This window comes from Stegastes partitus, unplaced genomic scaffold (genome assembly GCF_000690725.1).
Source record: "Stegastes partitus isolate 25-593 unplaced genomic scaffold, Stegastes_partitus-1.0.2 Scaffold3650, whole genome shotgun sequence".
In the NCBI taxonomy this organism is placed as follows: Eukaryota; Metazoa; Chordata; class Actinopteri; family Pomacentridae; genus Stegastes; species Stegastes partitus.
The window spans coordinates 64,281-81,630 of record NW_007581381.1 but is presented as its reverse complement, the minus strand read 5'-3'; the positions used below and the strand labels follow the sequence as shown (position 1 = coordinate 81,630).

The following is a 17,350-nucleotide window of genomic DNA, read 5'->3' as shown; positions in this document are numbered from 1 at the left end:
ATTAACGTTTGTTTTCTTGTTTAGTTTTGTAAAAACTGAAGAAACCAGAAATCAAAATGTAAATTTTAACAAGTTTCCACAGATCAAAACTTTAAATATATGGAGACTCTCCATCATGACAGTATTTATAGTAAGATGACCAAGGGTCTGTCAGGATGCAGCTGCTAATGTGGTGGACTAATATGTGAATGTTAAATCTTGTTCAAAAGAGAATCATTTGGATTTTGCAGAAACATTTTTCGACCTGCTGATGTTCTGTTTGTTGCACACAGCTCCGACTCTTGTTTACCTGCACATTTAACCATGTTGAAAACCTGCAACACGTCTGTCGACCCTTAAAGCCGACCGACTGTTCGTAACCCTGAACCTTCCTCCTCCTGCAGTACTGGCGGCAGGTCTACCTGGTGACGGTCCTCGCCATGATCCTGGCCGTCTTCTTCGCCCAGATCCACCCCCAGTACCTCAGCAAACAGTGGAAGCAGCTGCGCTCGCTCATCTTCTGCTCGGTGGCCGGCTATGGCCTCATCCCCACCGTCCACTGGATCTGCATCACCGGAGGCTTCTCCTCCGAGCTCGTCCAGGTGAGCAGGACCACAACAGATTTTCATGCTTTGTTTTCATTCAACCTGAGCTTTATTGAACAAGTTACAGTCATTTCCAGACTATAGAGCGCACCTGAATATAAGCCACACCCACTGACTTCAGAAAGAATACAAGTTTTGTACATATACAGGTCGCACTTGTCTATAAGCTGCAGGTGTCCACGTTGTAACATGAGATATTTACATGGAAAGATGTTTTAAACTTTTAATTAAATACGTACGGGTAACATACACAAATACCGTAAATGCTTTTTTCCAAACAGTGCCTGTAACACTACTGGTTAAAAAAATAAAAAATTCAGCAGCCTACCAGGACAAGTCATTGAGCTCTATCTTCAGCTTCCTGCTGCACTAAAACCACTAAAGTCGTCCTCTTCAGTGTCGGAGTTGAACAGCCAGTACTCTCCGTATTGATCCAGTAAATACTTCTTCCCTTCAGGCTTTCATTCCTCGAGTGCTGGGGATGTACTTCATCGCAGCTTTAGCGCTCATTTTCTACGTCTCCAAAGTCCCCGAACGCTACTTTCCAGGTGAGATTACTTTTTTTTTTTTTTTTTAAATTTACAGCTTTTCACTGCTAGTTTTGTATTGTTATTTTTAAAAAATAGTATTCAGCTCCCAGAGGAGATAAAAGTACTCTGATGTAAGTAAAAGTACTAAAATCAGGGAGTAGAAATACACAAAAGCACTCAGATTACTGAAGTAAAAGAACAAACGTATGAGCATCAAATATACTTGAAGTCTCATTACACAGTATTTCTCCTTAATTATATGACTGGATTATAATTATTGTTGCTTTAATGTCTTCATCACTTCATACTCAACATAAAACTGATTTTATTGACTTTATTTACTGCTGGTTTGTTATTTTCTATGAATCAGTACATTTTTTAACGTAATAATAATAATTCATAGTTTATTTGCTGGTGTGTTCTGTAATGTTCATCTGAACAAGCAAAGTAACTAGAAACACATGTTGTGGAGTAAAAAGTAAAATTGTATTTAATTACAATATTTGAGTAAATGTACTGTTATTGAAATTATTAAAAACAGATTAATATAATAATAGTCAGAGAAGTGCTCATAAAAGGCTTCATTTACATGAAAACATCAACAGAACTTGCTGAGCTGTGTCATATATGGCGTTAATAACGGGGTCTCTTAGTGTTTTGCAGCCAGACGAATGTTGTCAGAGTTTGTGTTTTGTCGTATCTGCAGGTCAGCTCAACTATCTGGGCTCCAGCCACCAGCTGTGGCACCTGCTGCTGGTCCTCATGTTCTACTGGTGGCACCAAACGTCAGGCTTCCTCATGACCTACAGACACAACGAGCCCTGCCCCGACGGCCCGCACCAGTCCTGAGACCAGAGTCGGCTCAGCTGTGAGTTCCTGCAGCGACACTTCACTGCAAAGCTACACAAAGATTAGTTTGTCTTAATGTCACTCTGAAGAGCAGAGCTGGAAAAGAGTGAATTTCTGCAACCAAAGCAGTGGATCTCTACGAACATTAAGCTCCTGTTCTGTAAAACAGCTACATTCATGTTGAGCGTCCACACGTCTCCGACACCAGTTATGTCTTACAGCACAGCAGCTTTAGTTATGTAGAGGTGAAATGACAACAACTGACGCTGAGATCTACAGCTGGAACCACAAGTTTACATACACGGTATAAAAAAAACAAATTCTCTCTCTGATCATTCTGGTGTTTAGCAAATAGAAATAATGCTGGTAATCCTAACTGACCTGAAATAGGAACAGTTTAGTCTGATTTAAGGTCAGACGGTGAGAAAAAAAACAAAGTTCTGTTTGTTTTTATGCCGTGTACGTAAACTTCTGGTTTCAGCTGTGTATAAACATAGCAGCAGTTAGTTTTCTGCTCCGTTCACGTACAGATGTGTAACTTAAAACACAAATTCTGCAGCTCTACACAAATGTCGCACAAACTCTATTACAACATAACTTCTGCCATGTTTGCCAGCTTGCTGCAGTAGAAAGGTGCTACTGAAACGAAGCCACACTCGACATAAACAAGGCAGAAATTATGTTTTATTATCATTTCTGCTCCAAGTCGTGTGGACGCTCCACATAAACGTATTAAAAGTTAGTTTTCCACTTTGCACACGTTGAGCCTCTCGACTTGAACCGTGCTACGATCGGCTTCTGAAGCTCTAAACAAACCACATTAAAACATAAGTTTATGTGGAGCGTCCACACTGTTTCAGCATCAAAGTGGGACTTTAGGAAACGTTGCTGAACTTGTTTGACTTGAAAACTCGTGCGACTATTACGTTCGTTTCGGGCGTGTTACCAAGAACTGAGGTTGTTTCTGAAGGGAGCTGCTTCTAAAATGAAAATGTGAATAAGTGAAGCCCCAGACATCAGGCTCTAATCCACTGTTTACAAGACTGGAGACGACTTCTGCAGCAGCAAGTTTTTAGCTCTTTTGTCCTCGTTCATATTGATCCTAAGTCACTGCTGTACAACATGAAGCATCTGGAGGTTTTCTGGGCTGTGCAGATGTGAATAAGAGTAAAGCTGGATTTAGTGTCCTAAACCCTCATGAGCACTGCTGTCCTACTGCATCAAGTTTCTTCAAGTGTCGAGCAAAAGTTTTACTGAAACTACTGCACCGCAAAGAAGGCTAGAAGAACCGATGGAGTCTGTGCATGGCTCGGTGAAGCTGTTAAATGAGAAAGACACAATACCAGCTCTTGTGTTTACATCACAAGCAAACCACATCAATCACAGCCTGGGCCATGTTGTTAAACCAACATGTGGCGTGAACACAGACGATCACATCTGATTCAGTTAAAAACACAAGTTTATGTCAAGCTGTGTAGAGGTGATTTGAAATGATTAAGCCTGAAGTTGTTCTATATTTGACCTTAAAGTTTTATTTTTGGTTTGTGCGGTTTCAGGTTCTAGCCGTGAAACTTTATGTTTTACACTTGTCACCATGATCTCTTTTGTCAAATGAGGCAACGCGTGGACAGACGTAAACCTAAAGCTCCGTCTAAACACAAGAAACTGTACCAACACTTCTGGTTATGATCACTACATCTCTTTATCATGAACCTGTTTCTGCATTTTCTAGCTCAGTGGAGACGACACGAGTTCATCCGACGTCACGGATGAACTCGTTCTTACCTGCGAGTCTCCGACGAGGGAGGAAACCGACGTAGAGGCTGCAGATCCAACGCCAGAGGTGACGAAAGTCGAATTCTGAGATTAAACTGTCGCCTACAAAACCGTGCAGCTTCGACTTTACGGATAAAACTGTACGAGCGTCAGGGCTGCTGGGTTCTTTAGTCACGTAGCATCTCTTGTCTTTTTTATGACGTATTTCTGTAAGTGCCTGTAAAAAAACAAACACACCATGTAGCTCCAGCTAGATTAACTCGTGTACAGTTTGGCTTCTAGAGTTAAACTTTTCAGCTGTGTAACTTATTTTTAAAGCCAGTGTTTCATATCTTCCCTTAAATCTGCTCTGAATGTAGCTCAACTTTAAAGTGATGCTTTTAAGACACTAAATTGAAAATTAGGCCTTCGAGCTTCCTTCACTGAAAAGATGAAATGTCCTTAAAAAGGGAATTAACTGAACGTGTTCGGTGAATGTGAGGAATCATTTTTGATGGACTCGTGATAATCAGTTTGTGGCGAAACTGTTCATCCTGATGAAAACAAGCAAAAACTGACATTCAGACAATAATGAAACACCAAAGACTGTGGAGGAACACAGTGTTCTACGTTTAGTGTTTGTGTTTTGGAGTGTTTGTTACCGCTGAGCAGCACGAACAACAGACTGTTGGTGAAACGTACCTAGTTTAGCTTCAGGTACTATAAGAACTTGATGTGTTCAAAACGGAGTCGGCCATCGAGAAGTATTCATGAGAACGTTTTGGTTCTGCTGATCGGTTCCAGATAAACGGCAAAAAGTCAAAATCATCTTAATTTAGCAAAAGCTGCGACTAAATGCTTTAGAGGTGAGACTGGACTATCGTTAAGGGAGTAAACCTCAAAATATAAAGCAGAAAAGAGATCACAGTCGCTACAGGTGCTTTATCAACATTTGCTTATTTTAGCCGCTAACATTTACAGACACTAAGTTGCGTTTAAAATGTAAAGGGGCTTAATCTTTCCCCCTGACAGCAAACGCAACGCTGAGAGTTTCAGCAACTCCTCTGCTCTTCAATGCAGCTGATTAAATGAACTTTACTGCCTTTATAGCAACGCTTTGGTGCAACCTGGACCTGTAATTGTTTTCGTTCCTTAAACTATTTGGCGTTTGTTGACCCTGCAGGGTGTCAGACTGTCTGTGTAGCATTTACTGATGTTCCCTAAACGCCTCGTGTGTTTTCCCTTTAAAATTACGTCGAAAACTGTGAAATATGACGTTAAAACCAAGCGGTTTTACTGGAATCGATGAGCAGAATCTTTCAAAAACAAGCCCTAGTTTCTACTTTACACTCACAACTGAATGTTTTTTGTATTTTTTCTGCTTCGTCTCTTTGTTCAAAATAACATTTGCTGTAAATCAGAGCTGCACAGCTCAGCGTTCGCTGCTTTTCTGGTTTATGTTTTCTCTGTTTGCTGACAGAAAACACTAATGTTGGAGTTCTCTAACACTGATGCTGACAGTTGGCACAAAACCTACTTTACTGCAGGTGAAAAGAGGCAACAAGCAACATTAAGAACGCTTCTACTGATTTCTGATCACAAATTCATTGGAACATTTATTATTTTTTGTTCCCAGGCTGTTACTTCCTTCTTTGGTTACCATTTATTTAACTTTTTTTTTACAGAGCACCTATAAAAACATGAATCAACTTATTCTACATGTGGTTTATTTTGAGGTACGCAACAGTTATGTTTGACGTCGGGTCACGTTTTTGTTAAAGATTCAAGCACTGATTTAAACATGTGGCGTCACACTGTGCAGCTCTGATCGCTTTAAACACGACATCAGACTCAGTGTTCTGCCTGAGCTGAAAGGAGAATCTTCTGTCAGTAAACTCAGTATTTCTAGCTCATTTAGGGTGATGTGCAATGTTCAAGGTTGTTGTCTTTTGTTTTGTTTTAGTAGCTTGTCTGTGGAGGAGATTCTCAGTCTTACAGGTCAAAGTGACTCTTGAGGGTTTCAGTATGTGGCAGCTGGACTTCTTTATGGTTCTTGAAGATGTTCTACCTTCATCCAAGAGGCTTCCCAGGTGTTTATTGTCACCTGCAAGTTGTGAGTCGAGGTGAAACTTCCTGATACTGGTTTCACTTAGCGCTGGCTTCCTTTACTGTCTAGAAGGTAAATGCAGAGCTTCCAGAGGAGGTTTCACCATCATTCACACCGTTTTTCATTTGCATTTCCTCTAAATATGCTTCACGTTGCTTCCGATCCTGTGACCAGTTGGTGTGTTGCTCCAGTCCACTTAGAACTCTGCAGATGAAACAGGAAGTCGAGATGATTTGATGGACTCTCCAACAGTCTGCAGCTGCCGGTTGTGACGGTAAAACCAGCTCGAGTTGCTGCCTGTTGCTCTATACGGAGGCAAAACTTTTAAAAACGAATAGAAAAGAAAATGCCAATTAGGCTTTTTTGTATCGATGAATAAACTGATGTCAGAAAATGACTCTACGTCACACAATAAAGTCTGGAATAGAGTAGGAAATAAAAAAAACTACCACAAAAAAGAAAAGTAAGTGAGACAAAAATGTAGAGAAGACTTGTAATTGTTCTTTTATCGCAGCTGGTATCAGCAAGAAAACACGTCTTTTGAAGCTCACATTAACTGTCTCAGCAAATGTAAAGATTAAGTTTGAATTTTGCTGTTTCCTTTAACTTTTTTTTAGTTATTAAGCAGTTTTAATCAAACCCTCATCCATCAAAACTCGCGCTGCAGCTTCCAACAGTAGCAGCTGGAATAAACTGAACAATGATCCATAAACACACCATTGCTGCAGATTTGATCTAAACACCAACTGGTTCTGAATCTGAGGGACATCTAGTGAGGAAACGCAAAAGTAGTCCTCAAAGATAACTCCATAAACAACCAACAGAACCAATAAATAAAACCTGGGACTGATGGATGAAGGTGAAACATGGACAAGAACCAGCGAGCCCTGCTGCCTTCTACTGGATTTTAATGTCTTCATTCCAAAATGCAGCACATCCATGTTAGCGGAAACATTACAGGTGTTTCCTACGAGTCTTAAACACGAGTTGAGTGTCCAGTTCAGTGGTCTCATTTTGGAATGTTGTTTTCTGTGTGCTTATTTAATGTTTTAGACTGAGGAGAATGTTGTTTAAATTATTCGCGATGAACCTGCTCTGTGCTGCCTGTAACGGTTTCTCTAAAGCGTTTCGTGTTTGATGAGACGCATCGACTGTTTGTCTAAAAACTCATTTTGTAGCGGCGGGAAAATTTTGTAATTTTTCATACCTGAGCAATCGAACAGCGAAATAAAAAGAACCATGTACAGTTTGAAACGTGTGGAAGTGTTTTTGTTTTCAATTTTAGGACGAAGGTTTCAGCAGCATCTTTTCCAACCCGACAAATAGAGGCAGCAACATCTCTAAACCAAGACACAACTGACCACACAACCTCCAAGGCTCTGAGACGAGATTCATCAAGAACTTAAAAGCACATTAAACATAACAGAGGTCAACCCAAAGTGCTTTCCAATAAAGAAATAAGACAAACATTTAGACCCGAAAGAACTAGAAACCACATCAAACCCTACGAGAATTGTCCATTGAATGTCTATTTTATCAGCTTTAACCTGACATACCGACTTTTAAAGACTCACAAAACAGCAGCATCACCCATAACAAACACGTCTCCGGTTGGAAATACTTCACATTGCATCTAAAACTCCACTAATTTTAATCCAAAAGGTCCAACAAGCAAAACTGGCCCCAAGATGGAACCATGTTATCTTTCCATGACACCTTGGTTTTCACATGTACACCTACATTTCTTCTTCTAGTTTAATCAGGAAGTCCCTTGCGATCAAAATCTCTTTTTCAAGGGAGCTCTGACCAAGAAGCAACAAGAAATTATAAAATGACAGATCACAGTTAAACATCAAACAAAATCCAGTTTGCACTTGTCAGCAACACTTTTTTTTTGATCCGAGACATTACAGTGAAGGACAATAAGTTCAGGACCATGGCGTAAAATATCTGAGGTAGCTCTTTAGAGAGCCCATATTTAGAATATTTACAGGTTTCTAACTTTGTTTTAGGGATAGACTAGAACATGCTTACATGCTGTAATGTCCAAAAACACCTTGACTGACAGAGGAAGCTGCTCAAGTACTGGCAGAAAACTTCAAATGAGGTGTTTCAGGCGAGTAAGAAGCAGAGTTTTCTGTGGGACAACAACTGGGACTTTAAATTTGCAGACATTTTACTTGCACAAAAAGCAGATAACACACTGAAGAAAACAAAGAAACCCACACAAACCACTCAACCTAAACCCTGATAAGATGTGTCCTGCTGGGCATCTCCCACCTATTTCAAGAACAACGAAGGTTTCTACAGACAAAACCGTGTCACAAATCAACGTCATCTACATGGACAAACCGGCAAGCAACGACAGAGCTTCAAGAGAACAACTCTGAGCCAAAGGTCCAGATATGTGGTTGACATCTTGGTCAAAATCAAAACCCAACAAGTAGAGACCTTCAAGAACAGATCAACTCGATTCATTTCAGGGCAAACGAGCTGCCTTTTTCCGACTATGCAGTTCACATCGAAGAAGACGAAAGCCTCAGCGTTAAAAAAATGACTGGAAACCTCCACACACAGTCCAGCACTTGCTGTTTGACTCCCAACACCGACTGAAACATGAGCTGGAGGTTATCAAAACCTTCCAAAACCTGGCGGACAATGTGCCAACCACAACAGAGGTGAAAGAAAAGGAGCGTACACATGTTTAAAAAGCGCTCAAAACTGGTGGCATGAAGTCAACATGAAGAACAACATCAGCAATTGTTAGAAAAGCTTAAAAAGAGGAAAAACATGTGAGACAGAAACTGGTTCACCCTGAGAATAAAAACAGCCAAACAAAAGCTGAGCAACGTTGTAAATGCAGTCCGATGGAGTATGGAGCACACAGACCTATACGTAAAGGAAACTGAACAACAAACACAACAGGACAGGACTCAGCATCCACCTGCACCTAAAAGATAAACTCCTTTAAGGACAGCAATGTTCACATTCTAGACAGATAGTTTGAGAAACGAGAGAGGGTTTCGTATCAGATACTTATAATGCAGTCTTGACGTCCCTCGACAGGCAGTTTTGGGTTTTGAGTAACTGAAAGAACCAAGAACAAGTCCAGCTTCCTTCTGCAGGAGCACTTTGGATCACTGAGATGAAACTTTATTTATTGCATCCAACAGCAGTATAGCAGATAAATACAATGTCAGATTTACCCTGGTGGGAAAAAAAAGGAGGAGGATGGAAAATTATCAAACGGTTCCGATGGTTTCATTTGAACAGATGTGCCGATGGTTGAGTAGCTGAACGCAGTGCTTAAGGCCGGTGATGAAGAGGAAGAATTCGGTGCTGAAGAGTGTATTCATGAAGACAAATGACCAGAACATTACATCACAGATTGGATTTGAATGTTGTCTTGTTTTTTTCCCCCCCTTTATAAATGTGCCAGTTTACGTCACTGTGCAGTGGAAAGGCCCACGTTAAGGACCAAGTCTGGTGATTCATTTTCTTTGTCATCAAATCCCATGAAAAGACCAAACACTAATGAATTGATCCCATTTACAGGATAAAAAAATAAAAATAAAAAATCACAGCTTGATATAAATTAATCAGCTCCACTGTTGTCCAAAAAGTATCCCACATACAGTGTCCTGCTGCCAGTAGCACTGGACTCACTACAGAACCAAATGTTAATGAATTCGCCGCTGAAAATAGTCCCTGTTAAATGCACCGTTTCTTCCTGTTGGAGTCATGTGGTGCAGCTGTTTCACGAAACCAATGAAGTTTGGTTGAAAACTAAACACTCAGGACCTGTCTTTAAAGAAATAATTAGAGTTTTCAGTGAAAACATTTACTTTTTACAAAGTGAAAACTACTGCAGCCAAAGAGACTTCCTGTTGGGCACATGTAACTCTGAACGTCAAAATATTGGACAGAGTAGACAAAACCCCAAACAAGAAACGAAGACGAAAAAAGGTGAAACAAACAAAACTTTGGCCATCTACGAGAAAAAAAAGGAGAGCGGTCTAAAGATGTTTCATGCTGTCCAGAGGTGGAAGAAATCAGTCTCTTGAGTTTTTTTTTGTCGTTTTTTTTACCTTACGCAAGAATGAAAGTCTGTTATGGAAACTCAGGACGATGCCAAGAAACAGTGTGTTGCATAAAGGCCCATAGATTTGTCACCATTTAGTTTAATGTACAGCAGTTGCAAAGTTCACTCCATTAACGAGTTGCTACAGATGTTCACAGCATGTCCCGGCTTCTAGCCCTTATGCTAAGCTAACTGTTTCCAGACATGCGTGTGGTATCCACCTCCTAAACCACCTCCAAGAAAAAAAAGCGTAGGAACGACGACTCCTTTAAAGATCCTAGGAATAGCTGAACTGGACAGGATTGATATCGCCAAGTACCGAAAAGTTGCTGCTACCGGTTTTGGTCCTTTCATGGGACAATTACAAAAAATAAAATACCACCAGCGTTACCTTTCAACTGATTCCCACTTCACATGAAAATGATCCAAACTGCTGAGTTCACTTACATTGCAGAGAAAATAAGAGTACAGCGAATGATCTTCTGTTGGGGTTCAACGTTCACGAATGACCAGTGATCTAACCTTGTGTTTTATTTATTTCTTATTTCTAACAGAACATGTTGAGTTGCAACTTAATAGAAAAAAACAGAGAACATTAACAGTACTTACCTAGAAGTTTACTGCTAGGAAAAAAAAAAAGAGAACAGTTAAGAGCCTAAATTTTAACCTGACCCAAATTAACAGCTCCAACGTTTTTAAGGAAGTACAACAAAATTCGATCCCTTCTAGTATTCCGAGTGTAATGCGACAAAAATCACGACCACCTTTGGCTGCGTAAAAGACTACTGTGAAATTATGCATAGAGAAAGGTCTAATAAAAACAAAGTGGTTAAGGACAACTCCCAAATGATTTCAAACGACGCACCGGGCCAGTGAAGGCTGATGGCGTCGCGGTTTCCGAGGTACTGTGAAGCAAGGCAGGGCCGAGCTCAGGTAAGGCTTTGTGGTGCTAAAAAACATATTGGTAGATCAGAAGGCAGGCGGCCGTAGAGAGCTTTTTGAAGCAAGTCAAGCGGTCAAATGTTAAGCTTTGTAGTCACAGTACGATTTTTGAGTGGGTCTCCCGTTTTGTCTCGGTTCAAATGTCTCTATGAGCGTTAAAATGCAGCATAAAAGGCTTTTCAGCAAACAGGTACAGCTGAAAGATATGTGGAAACGCCGTTCACTCCACAGGATTCAGGTTTATGTAACTCAAACTAATTAAAATGTTCTTACAAAAGAAGCACATTGTTAGCTTGTCGTTCCAGGTTGAAAATGATCCCAAACCAAAAAAAAAAAAAAGCTTCAGGGTTGTTTAACAGCAACTGGCAGAGCAGGAAGACGCAGGAAAAGTCACTGCTTCGAGGGGAAAGGTGCAGCTCCGAAGGGGTCGAGGTCCACGGGCTGCGACGGCGCCTGCTGCTGCTGAGGTCCACTGTGGATGACCAGTTCTGTGAAGGGCACCGCCCCGAAGTCATCCATGATTTTGCTCTCGTCAAGAGCACCATGAAGGGAACCCGTCCAGGACTTACCGTTGGCTGTGGCCATGTCGCTCTTGCTGTCGCTGAGGCCTTGATACTGGCTGTGTCGGCTGCCGTCCTGAGGATGGAAGGGTTTGGCTCCAAACGGGTCTAACAGGGCTTCGTCCACCGGCAGAGACGCTCCTTTGTCCTTCCCCTCAGCCATGGTTATGTCCACACTGATGTTCTCCTTAGAGTCTGAGGTGCTGAGGAACTCGTTGCTGCTCTGCGAGTCTCTGCGGCCGACCTTCTTGTGTCTGCGGACTTTCTCGGGTGTGCGGTATGTCGGCTTGTTGCCTTTGCGCCCCCCAGTCGGCGTCCCGTGGTGCCGCTTGCCGTTGCTGCCTCCTGCGGTGGCCTCCTGCTTGGTTTTTCTCTGGCGTGACGAAAGCTTCTGGAGGCTGCGCTGCTTCAGCCTCTGCTGTTGAGGACTGGCCGACTCCTCATAGGACGACCGGAAGATGTCCTCTGCGCTTCTGGAGGTGGTCGGAGGAGGCACGGTGGGGCCCGGTTGGAAGGGCGAGAAGCCGAAAATGTCAATGCCCTCGGGGGATATGGGCGGCGTCTGGCCCATGGGGACGTCACTACCACTCTTGCCCGACTTTGAGAGGTTCCGGCTGAAGGGCGCTTTGGTAAAAACATCAAATTCGTCCCCAGTCGGCTGCTCGTGGCTGACTTGCCTAAAAGGCGCTTTGGCAAAGATATCCGAGCTCTCCGAAGGCCCGACGGGCGACGCTCCTCCGAGGAAGGGAACAGCACCGAAAACATCCACAGCCTCCACGGCTCTGGCGCCGCTGGGCGACTCAGGAGGGGTGATCAGGGTTGTGCCCGAATCCCTCCGAGGGCTCCTGGTTGACGCAGCTTTACTGCCAGCGGGTTTCTTGGAGCGATTCTTCGCCCTGCTGGGGTCGTAGTCCGAATCAGAGCTGTGCTTGTCTTCGTCCTCCTCTTCCTCGGAGTCCATCAGCAGAGGCCTTTGTCCTAAGTTCTCCGGCTCGGTATCATCGCCGTGCTCGCTGTTCAAGGCCTCATCCTCCTCCGCCTCTTCGTCCTCACTGCTTTTTGGCGAGGGCGGGTCAGACTCGAAGTCGCTGTCGGACTCATCGCCTGGTCTGCAGCCGCTCTTTTTACCGGGTTTGTGCTCTTTGGCCGCCGCCGGCTGCAGACTCTCTGCAGGTGGTGAGACGGCGGCAGGAACTTCCTCAGCAGTCGGCTCAGCTTTTATCACATCGGTACCTGCAGAAAAAATAGGAAAAAAACCTGTTGAAACATGTAATTTCTGAACCCCACATTGTTGCAGATGTTTTATTACCAAAAGTAAAATGAAAAAATAAGTGAAAGCCAAGAAATAGTCTTAATTTCCTTACGATTCCCCTTCGACCTCCGTATTACGCGGCATTACTGGAATCAGGATTACACGGCTTATACTTTCGACAAAAAATGCCAACAGTTTGTCAAATCTTGAAGCAGAAGGAGCAGCAAAGGAGAATCACAAAAGTCAATATGGTCCAAAAGCTGCTCTGACTTCTTAACTCTGACCCCGCAGTAAGAAGAACTAAGACGCCGAGCTTTTCAAGATTCACCAAATTGCTTTTATACTCAAATCTTTCCGTGAAAAGATTTAAGCTTTAAGTCAGTTATTCCCTTTAGACTTTAAAATAATAAAGCTTTGTTCTTTAATTTCCACTTCTGTATTTCTGTAAATTCTTGCATGTGTTTGGCATTTGATTAAAAAAAAATTGTGCCTTGTTGTGAATTTATTTCCAAGAGATTTGCATAATGGCAGCTTAGAAATTAGCCTAATTAGCGAGTGGATAGTCTCCAATTGTATTGAAAATAAATTGTGCCACACACACACACACACACACACACACACACACAAAGAGCCAATTTATTGTTCCCTATTAGAGGAAGCTCTGCAACGGAGAACGCAGAGAAAGGAGCCCCCCTGCTGTGAACATGAAAATGGAAACCTCTCCCCGTCTTCAGCCGTCCAAACTGGCAGGACGCGGTGACAGATTAGCCAAAAGCTTTGTTGTCGAGAAGCGAAACAAGGCCGCGCTACAACACCAGAATAAAATAATATGAATGCAGGAATTAGGGGGCTGCTCTGCATCTGTTCGGCCCACCCAGATTACAACTTGTAATCACGCTCACCTCTCGGAACGACGCACAACAACAGAAACATCTTTAATCATGAGAGAAGATGTCGGCCGTTTTTTTTTTTTGTGTTTAGTCCACGTTCCTTTGGGCGATAAGCTGAAGGATTACAAGCTGCGTCTGATCTTTTAAAGATACAAATAAGTGGTGAAAACACGCATGTGAGGAGCTTACAGAGGGCCGACGCTACATGCAGCAGCCACAGATTGGTTTGAAGAGGTGAACTGAGCCGGAAGGTTGCTGAGAATTACATTAAAATGGATTTATTCGTAGAAAAATGATGATAATTCCCTCCCATCGAGGGTCAAAATAACAAATGACATTACATTTTATGTAATAAATCACTTTCAGGTTGAGGTTAATGGATTTCCACGTCAACACAAAGAAGGATTCTTGTGTTGATGTGATGAAGGAATAATAATTTACAGATAACTGACTCCAGATAGCTTGTTATTGTACATTTTTACTGAATTGCTACCTGTGTGGGTCAAATATTAGCAGAGAGGATGCTGTTTTCTGCAGGTATTTTATTGTATAATCAGCTGATCGATAACCTGATTGTTATTCAAACAGTAGCTCTGTCTTAAAAATGAGGATATAAACATTTATGCAGCTTCAATCAATACTTTCTTTAAAGAAATATGTATTTCCAAGGCCAGGTGAGTGATTCTGTGCAGGATAAAGTGAACTTACTTACAGCATTTTGAGTTTCTATTCTTCTTTATAAAAGAAACACGACAAAGACAAGATGCAAACAGTCTGAACCCCCAAAATGTGTTTTAAAAGGTATGTTATCGAAGAAAAAAAAAAAATTTTCCAGAGCTGGAACTGTTAAAAATCATCAGATTCCCAACTGTCCTTAAAGTTATCACGTGACTTATGGTTCGATAAATTCATGTTTCAACAAAATCACTTTATTCTACATGTTTACTCCTTAAAAAAAACCCTCCAAAAATAAAATGTTTGCACCAGATCCTGTAACAAAAAAACAAAAAAATCTTCACGACACAATCGAGAAGTTGAGTCTCTCAAAAATGCAGATTTTTTTTCCCCCCAGATGAACTGCAGGCAGTGTTTCCACAGAGCAGAGAGAAGAAAATAAAACCTACTGGATCAATGAATAAATGCAGCATGGCTCAGAAATAGTGAACAGAGCGTTGGAGGATACATTCAGCACGGTGAGACATCTTTGTGGAGATGGTAAATGTGTTAGTAGTAAAATATTTATAGTGTGGAGAGCTGCTTTCCCAACATTGTAAACTTTTATGGAGACTTAAAAAAAATAAACTGATTCTTCTTTCCCCTCACTTTTCGCAATATAAACAATCAAAGAAATTCAACTTTCATTTTTTCCTTTTTTCTATAATTCATAGCATAAGTGTGTTGCACTGCTCTGAACACATTTTTACATTTCTCTCTACTTCTAGTCATGGTTGAGCTGTTGTTGTTGTTGTTAGAGGTGCAGGACTTTATATTGCATGAAGAGGTGAGCCCACAGCAAGGAAAAATATGACGGGAGCAAAAAAAAAAAAAAACTGCTTGGAGTTCAGAGGGTTAAAAAAGGAAACAAGGATGCTTCTACTTTTCCGAATCCTGCAACTGCATGCCTTAAATTGACGCTACAGACAGAAAGAAACCATGAAAATGTAAAATTAAAGAGAAATATCAGGAGATCTGGTGAACAAATATGCACAAAACCTGCAAAATTCACACTGAGAAAAACCTAAATTGAGGTTTTTCTTTTCTAAGCTGCTCATGTATCGATGTCACACACATGAATGTGTATTAAATCTGCTTTATTAAACCAACCGAAGACAGCCATGTTAACATCAGGAACATCTTGCTTGCCGTGTAGTGGTGGAGAGACTCGGTAATTCTCGGTACGTTAAGGCGCTATAAAAAAGGAACCAACGTGAATCTTGATTTTGAACGTGTTGTTTTTATTTATCAGTAACATTCTGTAAAGAAATACATTCACACTCACAGTATGATACAGGACCTTTTACATAGTCTGTTGCAAAAAAACAAAAATAAAAACAGGATATGTATAAGACAACTTAGTGATCTATAGGTTGTATTCTTTCTGCAGGAGAGGTACCAGGAGCTGCTGCTGCTGCTATCAGGTTTGGCTAAAAACTCACGAGTCGTGACATTTTTCAACACTTTTACTGAGAATTAAAGTAAAAAAAAATAAAAAAAACTCCCAACTTTTTAGCGATCGGAGGCTCCTAACGCCTCTGCAGGATGTAAAGCTGACAAAGTATGGTTACAAACTGGGGAAACCAAAGCCCCGAGACAGAGAGGAGAAAGCACACAAAACTTGTAAACAATATATAACAACATATTCAACGTCTACGTTTGCTCGTTCATCCCACAAAGTCCCGGGACGGGGATTTTTCTTTGCACTTTAGAAATAAAATAAAGTGCAGTTAATGGCTCTGGTCGTCCCTTTCGCTTGTCTTTTTTTTGGCTTTGATGGTTCGCCTGTTCCAACTAGAGATCTATCCACCAATACACATGAACAAGATGTTTCTGAATATGGCTGTCTCGCTGAATGAAGCATGAAAAGAAACTGAGCAAATCAAAAAAACAAAAATGAAGCAGTTGTTTTTCCCCACAGAGGCCCAATAAAAGCAGGCAGTGATATGAGCGCAAGCACGAAGTGGAACAGAAGCAACATTCTCCGTAAAAAAAAAACAAAACTTACCTTCGGCTAAACACGCGGGTTATATTTTAGTTTAACATACTCGTACAGATAAAATGATTCATGTCTGCATGGAGATGGGGAAACGCTCACTTGCTGCTCTAAGGCGGAACAGCAGCAGCACAGCGAGGATTAACAAACATACAGCCCTTTAGGATTGTATGGGTAGAAGTAAAAAGTCATCAAAATGTTCACCATTTTGACAGAAATCATCGGCACGCTCTCATCAGGCACGACCACCAACGTTTACACTACAGAGTGCCACCAGCCGGTCGTGTTCTACAGGAAACGATCTGATTAATAAGGGTTCTAAAGTGGAGTCGAGCTCTGTCGGTCTATCAGGAAAAGTCTTATGAAGCTGATTCCTAACACTGGGATTTTTAAATAAAAAGGGACGTCCCGACCCTGATGTCAACTAAGGAAGGTTGTTTTGTTTCTTTCACTGTTTCCACTGTCACACAGGTGTCGTAAAGGAAGACTGTGATTTGTGGCAGGATTTTATCGACGTAAATAATCAGAAATGGGCGGGATCATCATCAGTAACGGAACACTGCTGTGGACACATGATCTGGGTCTTTAGATCGGCTCCACGAGGACAGTAAAATGCTGCCCTAGCTGATCCCAGCTTGTATTTAACACATGGCAGAGGTCATTAAGCGTCACATCAGTCTTTGTCATGGTGCCCCTTTACTAGCTAAACTCCCACAATGCTCTCTGGCCGCCAACATAAACTCCCTGTAGTCTGAGTGACGCCTCCTCTGATCTTTACAGTATTAAAGAGCAAGAGGCTCCACCTGGTGGAACAACCAGGTACTGCAGCTCATCTACGATACATTTCCTGACGCGCACGTAGAGAATACAGGTTTTCTTTTGGAGCTTTACAACGACGTTCATGACCACTTGTGTAACAATAAAGAACAGCTGAGGTGCTGAAATGCATCTTTTTTTCTCCATTCAGTTGTCAAATGTATACACTGGATTAATTTTTTTAATTTTAAGTGTGTATTATTGGGGATAATGGCATCAGATTAGGACTCGATAGAGGCAGATACTAAATATTGAAGTACTGGGTGAATAAAAT

At 41.6% G+C, this 17,350-nt stretch overlaps 1 protein-coding gene and 1 pseudogene across 3 annotated transcripts in view; one reads left to right on the top strand and one right to left on the bottom strand.

Moving 5' to 3' along the window:
- The first annotated feature begins 383 nt into the window (after positions 1 to 383).
- Positions 384 to 7,079, top strand: LOC103376043 (progestin and adipoQ receptor family member 3 pseudogene; annotated as a pseudogene).
- A 1,874-nt stretch (positions 7,080 to 8,953) lies between these two features.
- The window catches only part of bmp2k (BMP2 inducible kinase), a 62,241-nt gene continuing 53,844 nt past the window's right edge, over positions 8,954 to 17,350 (bottom strand). For all 3 annotated transcript variants that reach the window (XM_008306388.1, XM_008306387.1, XM_008306389.1), the window contains one exon: positions 8,954 to 12,641. In XM_008306388.1, coding sequence (XP_008304610.1) covers positions 11,239 to 12,641 — 1,403 coding nt within the window. In that variant the 3' untranslated portion in view covers positions 8,954 to 11,238. The remainder of the gene's footprint in view (positions 12,642 to 17,350) is intronic.